Source organism: Chanodichthys erythropterus, chromosome 17 (assembly GCF_024489055.1).
Source record: "Chanodichthys erythropterus isolate Z2021 chromosome 17, ASM2448905v1, whole genome shotgun sequence".
Lineage (NCBI taxonomy): Eukaryota > Metazoa > Chordata > Actinopteri > Cypriniformes > Xenocyprididae > Chanodichthys > Chanodichthys erythropterus.
Genome location: NC_090237.1, coordinates 40,250,366 through 40,267,565, shown reverse-complemented (window position 1 = coordinate 40,267,565; position 17,200 = coordinate 40,250,366). Strand labels below are relative to the sequence as shown.

The following is a 17,200-nucleotide window of genomic DNA, read 5'->3' as shown; positions in this document are numbered from 1 at the left end:
ATTGTTGGGTCTGGCATATCACATCTTCCTCTTCACAATACCCCATTGTTTTACTATGGGGTTAAGGTCAGTTTTGCTGGCCAATTAAGAAAAGGCATACCATGGTCCTTAAACCAGGTACTGGTAGCTTTGGCACTGTGTGGAGGTGCCAAGTCCTGTTGGAAAATGAAATCTGCATCTCCATAAAGTTGGTCAGCAGAAGGAAGCATGAAGTGCTCTAAAACTTCCTGGTATATGGCTGTGTTGACCTTGGACCTCAGAAAACACAGTGGACCAACACCAGCAGATGACATGGCACCCCAAACCATCATTGACTGTGGAAACTTTACACTGGACCTCAAGCAACATGGATTGTGTGCCTCTCCTCTCTTCCTCCAGACTCTGGGACCCTGATTTCCAAAATTTACTTTCATCAGAGAACATAACTTTGGACCACTCAGCAGCAGTCCAGTCCTTTTTGTCTTTAGACGCTTCTGACGCTGTCTGATGTTCAAGAGTGGCTTGACACAAGGAATGCGACAGCTGAAACCCATGTCTTGCATACGTCTGTGCGTAGTGGTTCTTGAAGCACTGACTCCAGCTGCAGTCCACTCTTTGTGAATCTCCCCCACATTTTTGAATGGGTTTTGTTTCACAATCCTCTCCAGGGTGCGGTTATCCCTATTGCTTGTACACTTTTTTCTACCACATCTTTTCCTTCCCTTCGCCTCTCTATTAATGTGCTTGGACACAGAGCTCTGTGAACAGCCGGCTTTTTTTGCAATGACCTTTTGTGTCTTGCCCTCCATGTGCAAGGTGTCAATGGTCGTCTTTTCAACTCAGCAGTCTTCCCCATGATTATGTAGCCTACAAAACTAGACTGAGAGATCATTTAAAGGCCTTTGCAGGTGTTTTGAGTTAATTAGCTGATTAGAGTGTGGCACCAGGTGTCTTCAATATTGAACCTTTTCACAATATTCTAATTTTCTGAGATACTGAATTTGGGATTTTCCTTAGTTGTCAGTTATAATCATCAAAATTAAAAGAAATAAACATTTGAAATATATCAGTCTGTGTGTAATGAATGAATATAATATACAAGTTTCACTTTTTGAATGGAATTAGTGAAATAAATCAACTTTTTGATGATATTCTAATTATATGACCAGCACCTGTATATATACCCTATTCTTACTTTATAGAAAAACTCACATACATAACACACGCATACAAAAACAAACACTTGTTAAAGCCAAGTAGAATTGTCTTTAAACTACGACTACCAGTCTACCATCATTATCACCCAAATGGACACATTTATCTCAAAAATCCTGCCTGACACACAGGCTGTAGGTCTTCTCTCGTTCACTCTTATGCATTGGCTTTACATACACACTCACCAGACCTGCGGTAGCCCTACTGCTCATGTTCATGTAGGTGCTGATGCTCATGTCTTTGATGAAACTCTCATAAGCCCTGTTCAACACGTCACCGTCCACATATGCTGCTCTCCTCCGTTATCGTGCTGGCCACTTTGTCGCTCCTGTCCAGGCGCATACCCAGGATCTGACTGCTGGAACCCTGGCTCAGTGTCTCCGTTCGCCAGCCATCAAAGCTCCAGAACAACACGAGGAAAGTTAGAAGACATCCCTGTCCACTACGCTCTGTTGCCATGTTTTCTGCACTTTGTCTGTGAGGCTGGACCATATGTCTATTTAAAAATAGTTGGAAATATGGAAATAAAGATTGTCCAATCTGTTGTGGGAAAAATACAGCAGTTTTGGTCAGGCTGTTCATTTAAAAACTGTTTGGTAGGAAACTGTTTGGTATTTTGAACCTATTGCCAGTTTACCGACACTGATTTGGATTCCCCTCTTAAGTCTGTTTGCTTGAACTTGTTAATAGATGAGAAGGATGAAATATTACCGAATCCCAGGAATGATCCATTTTTTTTTGCATTGTGATGACAAAATGAATATGATAAACAAGATAAATGGTGTATGCTTAAGGGTGTATACAAAAGGATGCTATTAATCATGATTAAAAATTTTAATCTATTGACAGCCCAAGAGGGACTACACAATTTTGTTTCTCTGTGAAGAAAACCTTCATTTCTGTTTGAATTTGAAAATGCAATACCTAACCACAAAGCATAAGAGGCAATAATGTAAGAAGTTATATTTTTTAAATGGGATTTGATGATGTTTTTCTATTTCATAAACATTTGATTTATTATGTAGATCACATTCATTATAAGAAGTAAACAGGTGTTTTTGGTGTCATAATTTTAACATCACTTTCAAAAATGGTATACATTTTGATTTATGTGACTGACACCATTTTTTTTTTTTTTTTTCTTTGAAAGCAGGGTCATTGACCGCAGGGACAGCCACCTGTGTGTGTCATACATGCTTTTGCTTACATTACCTTTAGTGGTCTCATGATACTAAACTCTTTCCTGGTTTCTGCCAAATTTTCACAAACTACTTGGCAATTATTAGCCTTGACAGGAACTATTAGAACAATCTATCTCTTGTCCGCAAGTCAACGAGTGGAGAAAGGTAGAACAGGAGAACTCAAGGAAACAGGTAAAAATCTATGTTATTGTTGTTTATAGAGTAGCAGTAGTTTGTAAATTGAATAGTTTGTATTTTTATTCTTTCCATTATTGTATGATCTTGCTCTTGCACAATGCAATAATGAAATTACTTTTAGAAAGCCTTGCTCATCATTCATATAGTATGTAAATGAATACTCTCAGTCTCTTCTGACTCTTCTGGTTCATGATTTTAATTACAAAAAAAAAAAATCTCTTTACCCTGAATATCAGGTCATCATGTGCACGGGAAAGTGTGCTAAATGCACCGGAGACCTTCTCTTTCCACTCGGTCTCTTAGCCATAGTTGCAAACATCTTACTGTTTTTTCCCAATGGTGAAGTGTGGAGGACCGAGGAAATCACAGAAAAGATCTGGTTCTTTCCCGGGGTCATCGGGGGAGGACTGTTGGTGAGTCTGAAGCTTTGAGGGTGTCTGAAAGAAAGAGAGACGAGAGACATGTACTCTATTCTAGAGAGTGATTTCTGTTATTTGTGTCCATGCTGCAGGTGTTTCTGCCGGCTTCAGTGATAAGGGCTGCAGGGCTTGAGGGGAACTGCTGTGCAAACAGATGTGGGGTCAGTAACTGCTCTCTGCATGTGTACACAAAGTTCAGATCTCTGATGAGATAATGGAGGCACTTTTTCTTTTGTAAGCAGCATGTGCTTTTGTGAAATCTATTCTGTAGCTGCATCATCTTTATTAAAAAAAGATCTAGCTTATGGACTACATTCACAGTGTTCTTTAGAATGTCCGGTGAGATGTCACTTGTGGTGTGTTGAGCATCAATAGTGTAATCAGAATATAGTCACTTAAAGGGTTAGTTCACCCAAACATGAAAACGATGTCATTAATGACTCACCCTCATGTCGTTCCAAACCTGTAAGACCTTCATTAATCTTCGGAACACAGTTTAAGATATTTTAGATTTAGTCCGAGAGCTTTCTGTCCCTCCATTGAAAATGTATGTACGGTATACTGTCCATGTCCAGAAAGGTAATAAAAACATCATCAAAGTAGTCCATGTGACATCAGTGGGTTAGTTAGAAGTTTTTGAAGCATCGAAAATACATTTGGTCCAAAAATAACAAAAACTACGACTTTATTCAGCTTTATATTCTCTTCCGGATCTGTTGTCAATCCGGGTTCACGACTCCGCAGTGACGCTGCTGACGTAAGACGCTGCTGACGTGTTATCCGGTGCGCCCGAGCTTCGTTTACAGTCTGAGGGAGACGCACGCTGTATTCAAGCTATTCTACATTGTTTGTATTTTGGTATTGCTATATTTTTTAAAAGTGTGCATGTCGCGGATGTCCTAATCGCCAAAAACAACCGCGGCGACGTAAAAGTGCATTACCAACACCGACAGATGAAAGGATTCAATGGAATCAATTCAATGGAATCAGTTCAATGGAATCAGTTCAATGGAATCAGTTCAATGGAAAGGATTCTGGAAGAGAATACAATGCGGAATTAAGTTTTTGTTATTTTTGGACCAAAATGTATTTTCGATGCTTCAAAAAATTCTAACTAACCCACTGATGTCACATGGACTACTTTGATGATGTTTTTATTACCTTTCTGGACATGGACAGTCTGCCGTACATACATTTTCAATGGAGGGACAGAAAGCTCTCGGACTAAATCTAAAATATCTTAAACTGTGTTCTGAAGATGAATGAAGGTCTTACAGGTTTGGAACGACATGAGGGTGAGTCATTAATGACATCATTTTCATTTTTGGGTGAACTAACCCTTTAAATAGTCAGGCCTAATATTAATTTAGTTATTCAAATGTAAGACAGCATTAAAAAGAAAAATAAAGACGTCACAGTGTTTCTCCTCAGCAAAATTACACTTATGTGTGAAAAAAGCATAAACACACTGTAAATTAAAGATTTATTGTGCACTTTAGTTTGATTCACTGAATAAAATGTGAGTTTTCACAAGTGTGCTTAAATCATTGACCTTGCACTGCACTGACAGCTTATGTGATTATAAAGAGATGCTTTCTGTGTAATTCATTCACAAGAAAAGTTGTTTTTCATGAGATTGTGAGTACTTCATACATCACCTTGACAAAATGTAAATGTAAACCTAGTCATTTTATAATGTTTAATATTTAACAAAACTGAGTGAAAAACTATTGCAGGAAATGGCTAATACATGCACAAAAAAAATGGTCCTCTGCTGCCATCTGATGGTTATAGTCGTAATTAATGTCTTTTTATTTTTAAATAAAAGTGTATTCTATCAAATGTTCTTTTCTAATCAAATCTCGAAAAGTTCGGTTTTACAGATGGGAACAATCTCAGAAGGATGAACAAATAATGTTTGTGGTCATCACATTAAAATTAACATTTGAAGTGCTGGAAAAATTTTGCATGTGCGTGTCTAATTACAGACACAGCGTTTCTTATTCCAAAGTTTCAGTTAGCTTCGTCTTTATTGCAAACAATAAGACTGGTTTATTGGCAAATTAGGCAAGTGGGATTACTGCAGTAAAATATAAATACAGCATTAAAAGTCAACCATTGATGGTTTTGTGTCGATGTACAGCGAGTACAGAATGATCAGCTAACAGTTCACCGGAAATACCCAAGCTGGCTTAACGAAGACCAGGGGGTAAACGTGCATATGGTCAATCTTTTGTAGGAAATTAGTTCAAAGAAATATGAATAATTAATCATAACTAGTTATAATTAATTATAAATATTTGGATCAGTTAATAAAATTAACTTAACATTTAACCTGTTTGGCCAATGAACACGCCAATGTGTTAATAGTTTATTAATTCTAAGAAATGTTAATTTCTAGGTTATGGGAAATAACAATCTTATTGTACAGTACTACTCAGAGCATGTAGTCAGGATCTGCATGATTAGGGACTCCAGTATAAGAGCATGAAACTCGGACAACTTTACGTGTGACATGAACAAGACTTTATTAACTAGACTAAACACTTAAACTACTCTAACATTCACACTCACACATGCATATAGTTTGCCAAGGGAACGAGAGAGCCGAAGCAGAATACAGGAAAGGAAGAAGTTACAGCATTGTTTGAAATTCAGCAGATCAACAGCCTTGAGCAAACCATCAGTTCAGTTTAAAAAAAAATAAAAAATTCCAGCACAAAACAATGTCTGTTAATTTGAGCTGGAATTACTTATAGAGATGGTGGAAGGACAAATAGTAAATCATCTGTATCAGCAACAAAATCAGACACAGCATTTTATGTGACTTTCTACCATGTGATATTTCTATATGTAGCCCTGGCAGAGAACAAAATACTGATCGAGTGGTTTGGGTGTTTGGACTGACGCATATGTGTGCATGTGCTGCAGATGATGCTGTCCATGCTGATGTCCGTGTTGGGTGCAGCTGGAGCGCTGTACTGCATGATCGTCTCTGTCGTCGGCTTGCAGGACGGCCCTCTGTGTGACACGGGAGATGGGATCTTTATCTACCCGTTCTTAAACAGGACTACAGAGTAACATGAAATACACATACACATAATTAGTTGCTTGTACAGTATATACATAACGCACAAAAATGTCATGTCATTTTTATAAAGCATCAGAGCAGCAACATCAGTTTGACAAAAGATCAATGTTCAGTGTAATTTGTGGTTGACAAGTGACATAATATATCAGAGTGTTGTATGATTGCTGCAATAATATTGAATTCAACTGATGCTCACAGGTGTGTGCATGTCGCCTGCTTTAGTTTATCAGACTCAGAACTGAAAATATCTTTTTTTTTTTTTTTTTTTTTACAGAAAACTGTAATCACTCTCTTACATATGACACACACGTTTCTGCTCCTGCATGAATATGAGAAAAACACTGGCCTTGTGCAGTTAGAAGAGGTCTTTGAGAATATTTAGTTTTGCGATGACCTTTCCTCTTTGCTTTCCTCTCTTCAGAGGGAGTTACCTTTCTAATCAGACCTTATGGATAGAGTGTGAGAGACCGCAGAATGTGGTGCTGTGGAACGTGGTCCTGTTTTCAATTCTGTTGAGCATCGGTACCCTGGAGGCTGTGCTTTTACTGGCACAGGTAGTCAACGGACTGATCGGATGTCTCTGTGGGACGTGCATGAACGAGAATCAGGTATTATTTTAACTCTCTATGTTTCTTCATAGGTAAAAATGTGTTAAATGTCAAGGTGTTAACTATACAATCTAAGAACCAAGAATGGGAACAGTCTATTTTGATAGACATTCTACTAACTATAAGTAAATTTGCACGATGTCAACTAGCAGTCAATAGAGTATTAGTAGACTGTCTACTTAAAATCTGCTAACAATTTATTTTGGTGCTTCCAACTAGGCATGTGATGGTATCAAATTTTCAATAACTGATGAAGCTTTTATTACGGTATATCGTATTATCACGATATTAAAGGATTAGTTCACTTTCAAATAAAATTTCCTGATAATTTACTCACCCCCATGTCATCCAAGATGTTCATGTCTTTCTTTCTTCGGTGGAAAAGAAATGAAGGTTTTTGATGAAAACTTTCCAGGATTATTCTCCTTATAGTGGACTTCAATGGTCTCCAAACGGTTGAAGGTAAAATTACAGTTTCGGTGCAGCTTCAAAGAGCTTTAAATGATACCAGACGAGGAATAAGTCTTATCGAGCGAAGTGATCGACCATTTTCGATAAAAATGTAAATGTATATGCTTTATATAAACAAATGATCGTCTTCCAAGTGGTTCCACCAAAACTGCACTTTCGTATTTTTCAAAAAGCTTACACTGTATGTCCTACACCTTCCCTATTTTTTCCAATCGTTCCACTAGATAAGACCCTTATTCCTCGTCTGGTATCGTTTAAAGCTCTTTGAAGCTGCAATGAAACTGTAATTTTGACCTTCAACCATCTGGAGTCCATTGAAGTTCACTATAAGGATAATAATCCTGGAATGTTTTCCTCAAAAACCTTCATTTCTTTTCCACTGAAGAAAGAAGGACATGGACATCTTGGATGACATGGGGGTGAGGATTAGGATTCCTTTAAAGGATTAGTTCAATTTCAAATAAAAATTACCCCAAGCTTTACTCATCCTCAAGCCATCCTAGGTGTATATGACTTTCTTCTTTCTGATGAACACAATCGAAGAAATATTAACAAATATCCTGACGCATATGAGCTTTATAATAGCAGTAAACGGGTTCATTGAGTATGAGCTGAAGAAAGTGTCTCCATCCACACCCACCCATCATAATCATACTCCACACGGCTCTGGGGGGTTAATAAAGGCCTTCTGAAGGGAAGTGATGTGTTTGTGTAAGAAAAATATCCATATTTCACATTTATGAAGTAAAATATCTAGACTGCCTTCCATATTCAAGTTACGAAGAAAGTGTAAACTGGCATTGCATCAGTTACACTTTTTCCGTAAGCTGAATAAGGAAGGTGTAGGACGCAACGTAAGCTTTTTGAACTACGAGAGTTTTACACCTTGTTTGTGTAGGTGGTCTAGCAGAAGCTAGATATTTTACTTCATAAGCCTTGAAAAAACAAACCAAGTGCGTTTGGATACGGTCTTGAGTGGGTAGATGTGGTCAGATTACAGCAGGAGTTCGAGGTGAGTGGAATAGTCAGTTGTTTTATCTATGGTGTTACCATAAATATATTAATCCATTATCAGTTACCATTTACATTTAATGTGATATAATCATTCATTCGCAGCTATTGACGTTCAGGCTATTTATCCACTTATCCTGGAACGGTGTTAATGTTGAGCCCAGGATAATGATGAACATTAACTTTAAAAAGAATGAGTCAAGATTTACCTCAGAATGAGGTTTGCTAACAATCTCAAGACAAAGCTAACAGTACAGTTGGGTACACAGGGCTAAAGACAGGGCACACCTTAAGATTTTGTGTGAAAATAAATCATAAAAGTGGTTTATTTTCGTTAAAAATCAAAAGTTAATACTTTTTCAAAACAGTCACTTTAGTAAAGTTTGTACTATTTTCTGATTGTTTTGATAAATAAAATTATTATTTTTTTCAATAAATATACTGTCATTAAAATATGTTAACAAAGTATATATTTTAAAAATATAGAAACAAAATTATTTTAAAAAGTAAAGATTATGAAAGCATTGAAGTAGATCCCATAATTTAATACAGGTTTAGAGTAGTAACAATATATGATATTTTACTATATGATATGATTAATATCATGGTTTTATTAAAAATATGGTGATTATCTCTAAGGTGGGCACCCAATTTAATATATATATATATATATATATATATATATATATATATTTATAATCTGATTCTAACCATGTCATGTCAACATATGGAAAAGTCAGCCAGCTGTTTATTATCATGTTAATTACTGTGCCTTTTGCCTCAATAGCAGGTGAGCTTTTAAAATACTTTTACATATTCTTCCGTTATTGCAAAACTGTTGCTTTAATTACCTTGAACAAAACTGAAAATCATTAACAAGACCTTTGTCTCAAAATATATTCAATAATTTTAGCGATTCTCGTTTGCAAAATAAATCTACAACATTTTTAAAAATGTCATGTCAAGGATCAGCCAAATTTCCATGTGCATCTTGAAAAGCAGACGTTTTGGAAAGAAATAAAATCAAAGGCACATTTACCTCCTTGTTGTAATCTACTTACCTGATTGGTTTAGCTCTGATGCGATTGCCATCTCTAGTTTTGTGCTAAAAAAAATCTGAATCTCCGCCTATCACATGCTACTTGATTTTCTGTGAATTCTGTCAAATCTTGACTGCCTAAAACTGGTGCAGATTTTGGGCAATTGACTCTATTGTCGACTCGTCCAGACTGCAAATCAGACCAAAAGTCTGAGCAAAAATCATGTAGTGTATTCCAGCGTTAAGTTGTAATAAATAATTATTTACAATATTTTGAAGAGCCTACGATAACAATATCTTTGTTCATTATTGTGATTTATCGCATTATTGTATCGGCACATGCCAACTCATTCTACTAAACCTAACCCAAACTTAACAGTTTACTAATATTCTACTGAGAGTTAGTTAGTAGAATGTTTAAAATGGGGCATTAAAATAAAGTGTAACACTGAGGACATTAAGTTATTGCTTTCAAAAGTTACTTACATGTTGGTATTACCCATGTATCACAAACAATGTTATTGCTTTTGCTTCAGCAGACGCAGTTGGCATGAAAACCAAAGAACACTCCAGTATGTGGGATTTGCACATTAATACAGTAGAACACAATCTACACAGATCAACACACGTGTGAAGTCTACTAAGGTTTCACTAGATTCAGATGAAAGTATAATTTCCAGTTGTTGTGAATGATGCCCTTACCTTCGATAAATGATAAATCACCTTTGACACAGGTAATTAATTAATTTGTCAAGGATACAAAAATTGCAGTAAATATTTGCAAAAAAAAAAAAAAAATGGTACCATAACATCATAGATTTTTCACTGTTGTGACAACATCAACATTCAGCACACACAACAACGTCAAGACTGAAAATTATTATTAACAATGAACAATAAATTATTATTATTATTAAAATTGATTTTCCCAGGGTTTCATAACATGTTTTCTGAATAAATGAAAAAAGTACACATCTATTAAATATACTGTCATGACCACCTTGTCTGTTTTCATGGACTCTTATTTTGATATTCTTTTGTTGTGTCCATGTTCAGTTCCTGTGTATTTAGTTTCTGTTTCCTTTGTCTCCATTGTTATCTTGTTAGTTTCCATAGATACTCTTGTTTGTTACCATGTCAACTATTCACCTACACCTGTCTATCCTTGCCATCTAGGCTACTTTCAGTCCAAATTTTTGTGCATATCCAATTGAAATCCGGTCAGATTTAGCAAGTCTGAACAACCAAAAATCACGTGATAAGATTTTTACAAATCCGTTTCGAGTTACATTCATATGTGGTTTGAAGTCCTATTCAAATCGCATTTCTGGAAATCTGTTTCAATCTGACCACTCTGGTTGGATTTTGTGCGGTTTATGTGACTTTCTCATGCCATATAAAAAGTAAATGTCAGACATTGTTATAGGAAACATGCTGAAAGTTGCTTCAGAAACAAGGCTGTGTTGTTGTAAAGTGCCAGACGAGCAGAATGACAAAATAACAGAAACATGTTTTGAAACCAGCAGAGACAACAGCGCAGAATAAAGCCATGCATACCAGCCTCCTACATTTCTGCACATTGTCATGTCTCTTCATGTACTGTGGGAATTAGGTAGGTGTAGATGTTAATAAAACCTCAAACCATATTAATATCATGTTGGAAATCTAGCATTTTTCAAACACTGGTGCAATCACTTCAACTGTTTCCTTATACCAGCAGAAACAACTTAAAATACTCTGTTACAGATAGGAGTAAGACATCTTTCGATACTGCAAAGTTTACATTTATTTTTGTACACTCATACTGAAAACAGAAGATTGTGCTTTTACAAAATAAAGAAAAAAACGAAACAAAATGTTTGTTCTAAAGTCAAAATTACTCCTTACTGCATTGCAAACACAACATTTTAATACCTCCATTGACAGCAGCATTTTTGGAGTGAATTTGAAGGTGTGCATTCAACCCGTGTTATCTGGTCGGTTTAAAAACTCTGGGCAGTGGAAATTGTTGCTGCCTGTTTTGCGTCGCTATAAATGAAGTAAAGCTGAGCCTCTCCGAATCCTAATATGCCTCTAAAAATCCACATAAACATTGGTCAGTATTGTAAAATGTAACCAATTGATTAAAATACAGTGCCAACAACAAAGTAAAATCACAAACCATGAATATGTAACCAAGCAACGCAAGACAATAGTATGAAGTTGTAAAATATCAAAAGGCGCGATAAAGCAACTTCATCGCAAAGTCCATTTAGTCATGTTAACTGTTAACGATCAAGTAAATACACAACAAATAAACTTGATCGATTAAAAACAAAGCACAAAGAAAATTTTTACCGTGGTCTCTTCTTCCACCATGATTGTTTTTGTAGCTAACTCCGCTTATATCCGATGTGAGACTGTTACTCCGCCCACTTCCGGCCTCAGACGGTCGGTCTCAAGTAGGTAACGCTGCAGCCCAGAGACCTCCAAGTGGGAGGAGCTTTCGCCACAAGTGGGCTGGAATTCACAAACTGGCGGAGCTTAAGTGGAAATCTCACAGTGCGTCATGGCAGGATCCCACCCTGCAACCAAATTCATTGGCTGAGGTTACAGTGACGGGTAGGTTTAGGGATCAGGGTTGGGTGTAGGCAATCAGGTGGGTGGGATTTCTGCTGAACTGGTTTTGGAAAAAAAAGAAAAAAAAAAATCATGCTAATATTAAAAAAACCACAGACTTAAAGTTTTTCATAGTTTAAATGTAATTTATTACAATTATTTGTCATCATCGTGTGTCTAATGCTGTTCAATTTCAACGTTTAAGTAACATTATATAGTACACGGGTGTAATCTCATAGAGTATATACGCAAATATATATCAGTTTTGTCGTGCATATGATACACTTTTTATGGCATGCATATAATGCGCTTGGTAGTCTTGGGTAGGAATAGTGGTGTAGGGGTTTGGTCCTATTGTAAACCAATCAAAAGCCTCTGGAGGATTGTACAGCCCACTTGGAGCCGTAGTCCCACCCATTTGGAGCTGGCTCCGACCTCGGTTTATACCCATCTCGTCGGTCTGGCGCTGTTGTCCTCAGACTGTCATGACGTATGGTTCTGCGATTCTGCAGTTCTGCAGTTGGTTATTATCTGAAGGTACCAAAGACGTCACTTCCGCTGTGTCCACCAACATTTTTGTGTCCGACATGGCAACTGACAGCAATGCTTTATTGTACTGATGATCATCTTTAGCTTCAGCGCAAGTGCTCAAACAGCAATATCTGAATTATCCTATATAGGATGTCTTCCATTGAGTTCATTAACCTTCTAGCAAAGCGCTTCAGTTTATGGGTGTTCATCTCTTCAGCGCGAGCAGCTCAGAAAAAATAAAATAAAATAAAAAATGTCTTATGTTTGTGATCCTTATTTTATGACCTCCAACTGTTTGTCTTTCAAAAACATTTCTACAGTAGTGTCACGAGAATAAGGTGGATATCTTTTACATAATCTATTGCCATACACCGGAGAAAGGGTTACCAAAAAAAACAACAAAAAAACAAACAAACAAAAAAAAACAAAAAAAAAAATACAAATAAAACAACATAAAATACCTAAATGCAAACAAGTCATTTGACAACATTACTTAGAGACTATAAAGAAACAAAATGCATGTGCCATGGATAAATAAAATTAAATAGCCTCTAGCTTCAATAAAGAAATTATTTTAATCAAACCATGTGTTAGGTCATAATAATATGTGAACAAAAAAATATTAAACATTTTTAATATTACAGTAATAGTAAACATCTTTAATTACTGTTTGAACATCGTTGCTGTTAGAGCATGCGCTTGCTGAAGCTGAAGAAAATCAAAACCCGTAAACTGAAGCTAGAAGGTTAATTAACTCAACGGAACACATCCTATATAAAATAATTCAGATATTTATACAAAATAATAATATCACAACTAGTATTTGTACAAAATCACTCACAGATGAACTTGAATTACGTAATGTAGTCATAATGTAGCCTAGCTCCTGTTGTGGTGTCACACCACAGAAGAGGAGACTTAAGCCGAGTTCAGACTGCACGATTTTAGCCCCGATTTTGGCTCGCCGACAGGTTTTGAGAAATCGCCGACAAATGCCCGAAATCACAGGCAAATCGGTGCTCATTCACGCGAGTGACAATCAAGCAGTGTGAATGAGCAAAGACGCGATCTGAGAGAATCGCCGACGAGTCGCCGACACCCGTGAGATATTTGGCATGCTAAATATCTGGACCTGTCGGTGATTCAAAATCCTGCTGTGTGAAAGTGTTCTGACTGAAAACTACATCGCCGATGACTGACAGCCAATGAGAGAGCAAGATACAGAGCAGCGGGGAGTTCGGGGAGGAGTTATAAACCACAATATCAGCAAGCATGGCTTCGTTTCAGATAAACATTACAATTATATAAAACAAAAACAAAGCACAAACATTTGCTTGACCATCCGCAACAGCAGCACATTGAAAAGTTATTTATTTAGTTCCAACTGTCATTGCAGAACACACAATCCACAGTCTCCCCAAACATTTCCTCCTCCATATTCTTCTTTTATTTATGTTGTTTTCGCTGCAAATCAGCGCACAGGCAATTCATATTTCAAGCTTCTTGCGGACTACTATTTTTAATAATAATCCCACCGTACTTCTCAATCAGCTCCCTAGTTCAGTAGTCAGGGGCACTGATGAGGGTATCAGCCACATTCACTTTCATTATATACTGATTCACGACCTAGGGAGCTTGGGAGCTGATTGAAACGCAGGGCCAGTCTCACATGAGAACTCCGGTCTTGAACGCGTCATATCGCGTTGTTTCCTTGTCACGTCTCGCGTATGTTTGGTTGTGAAACGTAGTTTGCGTGCCAGACAGAGTTGTCGGCGATTCTTCCTATTGTAAAGTCATGCAGTTTGAAACCTTCTATCGCCGATCCATCGTGCAGTTTGAACACAGCAGCGACTGAATGCTGGCCAAGATAGTCATGCAGTGTGAAAAGAACAGTGACCCGACTACTTTGAAAATCGTGCAGTCTGAACTCGGCTTTAGAAATCACAGTTCAACAGGTTTATTTCCAGGAATGTCATACAACAACAGGTAAGTAACTTAGCTTGTGGATATAACTTAAAGAACAGTCTGTGAATGAGAAGAGCCACCGCTGAAGCTGAGGATGAAGATGATGGGGAGGTAACAGTCCAAGGTGAGAGAACAGATGCAAATGTGGTAACACGGATGAGACCAGACAATGAGTGTGGGAATGTGGCTGGTATATATGGAAGTCCATAATGAGTGTACACAGGTGTGAGTGATTAGTATTCCGGTGATTGAGATTGTGTGGGCGGAGTGATAGGATCTGGTGTTGTGATGTTGGTTAGTTCTGTGACATGTGGATGCATTCTTCCTGTAATAACACACCAAAACACAGTAACTAAGCCCAAAGAATTCATGTTTTATTACAATAGTGTGTACAATTATAATGTTATGTAATAAGACAGCCTCAATCATAATGTGGCAAGGGGGGCGTGGTTCAGCGAACGCTGCAGCGGGGGAGAGCATCAGGAGACGCGCGATGGATGAGTGGGTTAAGTGCAAATAACAAACCCCTGTCTCTTGTTACAGTAATTGCCGTGGAAAGAGTATTTAACGCCAGGAGAAACAGGAGCGAGCGAGAGAAAAGGACTGGTAAACCGAGAGGAGAGTTGGTAAACCCACCGGCCACCCCAAAAGCGCCTTTGCGCCCCCTCCCATTAATGCAGGTCCCCTTCGAGAGAATTGGCATGGACCTCATCGGGCCATTAGAGCGATCAGCACGAGGACATCGTTTTGCATTAGTCATTGTGGATTATGCAACACGATATCCAGAAGCAGTGGCTCTCCGCAACATTTCCGCTTAGAGTGTTGCTGACGCACTGTTTTCTTTAATCTCCCGAGTGGGGATTCCTAAGGAAATCCTTACTGATCAAGGCACAGCGTTTATGTCACAGACGTCACACAAACTTTACGAATTATTGGGCATTAAATCGATTCGGACCAGTGTCTTTCACCCACAAACGGACGGGCTGGTCGAACGTTTTAATCGCACGCTTAAGACAATGATTCGTAAATTCGTTCAGGAAGACGCCAAAAATTGGGACAGGTGGTTGGAACCCCTGTTGTTCGCTGTGCGAGAGGTCCCGCAAGCCTCCACAGGGTTTTCCCCCTTCGAGTTGCTCTATGGTCGCCAGCCCAGGGGTGTGCTGGACGTCATAAGAGAGACTTGGGAGGACGGACCTTCTCAGTCTAAAAACGAAATTCAGTTTGTGATGAACCTGAGAACAAAACTCCACACTTTGGGGCGGCTCTCTATGGAGAATTTGTTACAGGCTCAGGACAAACAGAGCCAGCTGTATAACAGGGGAACCAATCTGCGTAAATTTGCACAGGGAGATAAAGTGCTTGTATTACTCCCAACGTCAAGTTCAAAATTACTTGCAAAGTGGCAAGGACCGTTTGAGGTCACACGGCAAGTTAGAGAGCTTGATAATGAGGTAATACGCTCAGATAGGAGGGGAGCACGTCAAATTTATCACCTCAATCTCCTTAAAAAATGGAATGAGGGAGAACCAGTGATTCTGGCGACGGTGATTAGCAGAGAGGATGATCTTGGACCAGAAGCGAATATAAAAAACAATCTCTCGCTCTGTCCCCAGGGGGAGATAAATCAATGAGCTGGGAGGGCAAGAGGTTAACTAAATTACAGGCGGATTTTGCCGACGTGTTTTCTCCACTACCTGGCCGTACAAACCTCATTCAGCACCATATCGAGACAGAGCAGGGCGTGGTTATTTGCAGCCAGCCGTATAGATTACCTGAACACAAGAAAAAAGTAGTTCAGGAAGAATTAGGTGCGATGCTTGAAATGGGGGTAATAGAAGAATCCAACAGTAACTGGGCGAGCCCGATAGTTTTGGTTCCTAAAACGGACGGCTCGGTGCGGTTCTGTGAGGATTTTCGCAAGGTGAATGCTGTGTCGAAATTCGACGCATATCCAATGCCTCGGGTTGACGAATCGTTTGGAAAGATGAAGTCCAGTAGTCAGGTGCTGTTTGACGGGCTTAAGTGTGTGTGCACGCTTCGGGTGTATGAGGTCAGAAAACCGAACCGAAGTAGTTGAATTTTTTCTGTAAGATTAGCATCCCTTTTCCGCCTTTCAAGCTTATTTTTCCTTTTATTCGCACCACTATCACTTTTTTTATCATTTTGAACACCAGCGAGGCTGAACAAGCAATAAAGGCCAATTTCCCATTTTCTAGTCTACATGCGATAGCATAACGCAAAGAGGCATTTCCCGATGTCATGGCACGAATTGTAAAATGATTTTGATTGGACGGTGATTTATCAGTCAGGCACATTTTCCATTCATTTTTATTAGACACAAATCAACCACCTATGACTTGTCAATCTCATTTCCTACAGCCAATCATTGGCCCCCTCTACCCACAGGTCCTGGGGCTTCAGCCTCACCTAGCACTTATGTTAATCCGGCCCTGTGTACTATGCATTGCAATCGATCAACTTTTTTTGAGGATGGTTAATTTATGAATATTTAAACTAATCTAAATTCACATTAAGCATTTTGGAATGTCCCAAGTATGCAAATGCAGTGCGAGCGTCACTACGGGTAAACATAAAACCTTACCTTAGGGTACTGCCCCAGTGACTAGCACCGTTCATTTTTTTCTGACAGTGTAGGCTACAAAGGAAAAGTAACAGAAAGTAAAGACATTAAATTAAATGTAAACACAACTTTTCTGTCTTTATCAGCTTTTCTGCATATATATACTGTCCCTGATAATCACCACACATGCACTTACCGCTTGCTCCATTAATGTAAATCTGTTTTAATGAATGAAATGAATGACTTGCTGTATCTGTTGCTCTGTTCTTCATCAACACGTGCTTGCACTACCTGCTGGTGAGGTCGACTAAAA

At 38.3% G+C, this 17,200-nt stretch overlaps 1 protein-coding gene across 3 annotated transcripts; it reads left to right on the top strand.

The window, feature by feature from the left end:
• The first annotated feature begins 2,375 nt into the window (after positions 1–2,375).
• On the top strand, positions 2,376–9,977 carry LOC137005475 (transmembrane 4 L6 family member 1). 3 transcript variants are annotated; one of them, XM_067366419.1, is made up of 6 exons: positions 2,376–2,567; positions 2,919–2,986; positions 3,085–3,153; positions 5,924–6,069; positions 6,505–6,691; positions 9,752–9,977. In XM_067366419.1, exons 1-6 carry the CDS (start codon positions 2,420–2,422, stop codon positions 9,764–9,766), a joined length of 633 nt encoding a protein of 210 aa, XP_067222520.1. In that variant the 5' UTR covers positions 2,376–2,419; the 3' UTR covers positions 9,767–9,977. The 3 variants fall into 3 exon arrangements, with proteins under 3 accessions (XP_067222520.1, XP_067222519.1, XP_067222521.1); XM_067366418.1 differs by having other exon boundaries at positions 9,749–9,977; XM_067366420.1 differs by having other exon boundaries at positions 2,447–2,567; positions 2,810–2,986; positions 9,749–9,977.
• The last annotated feature ends 7,223 nt before the right edge of the window (positions 9,978–17,200 follow it).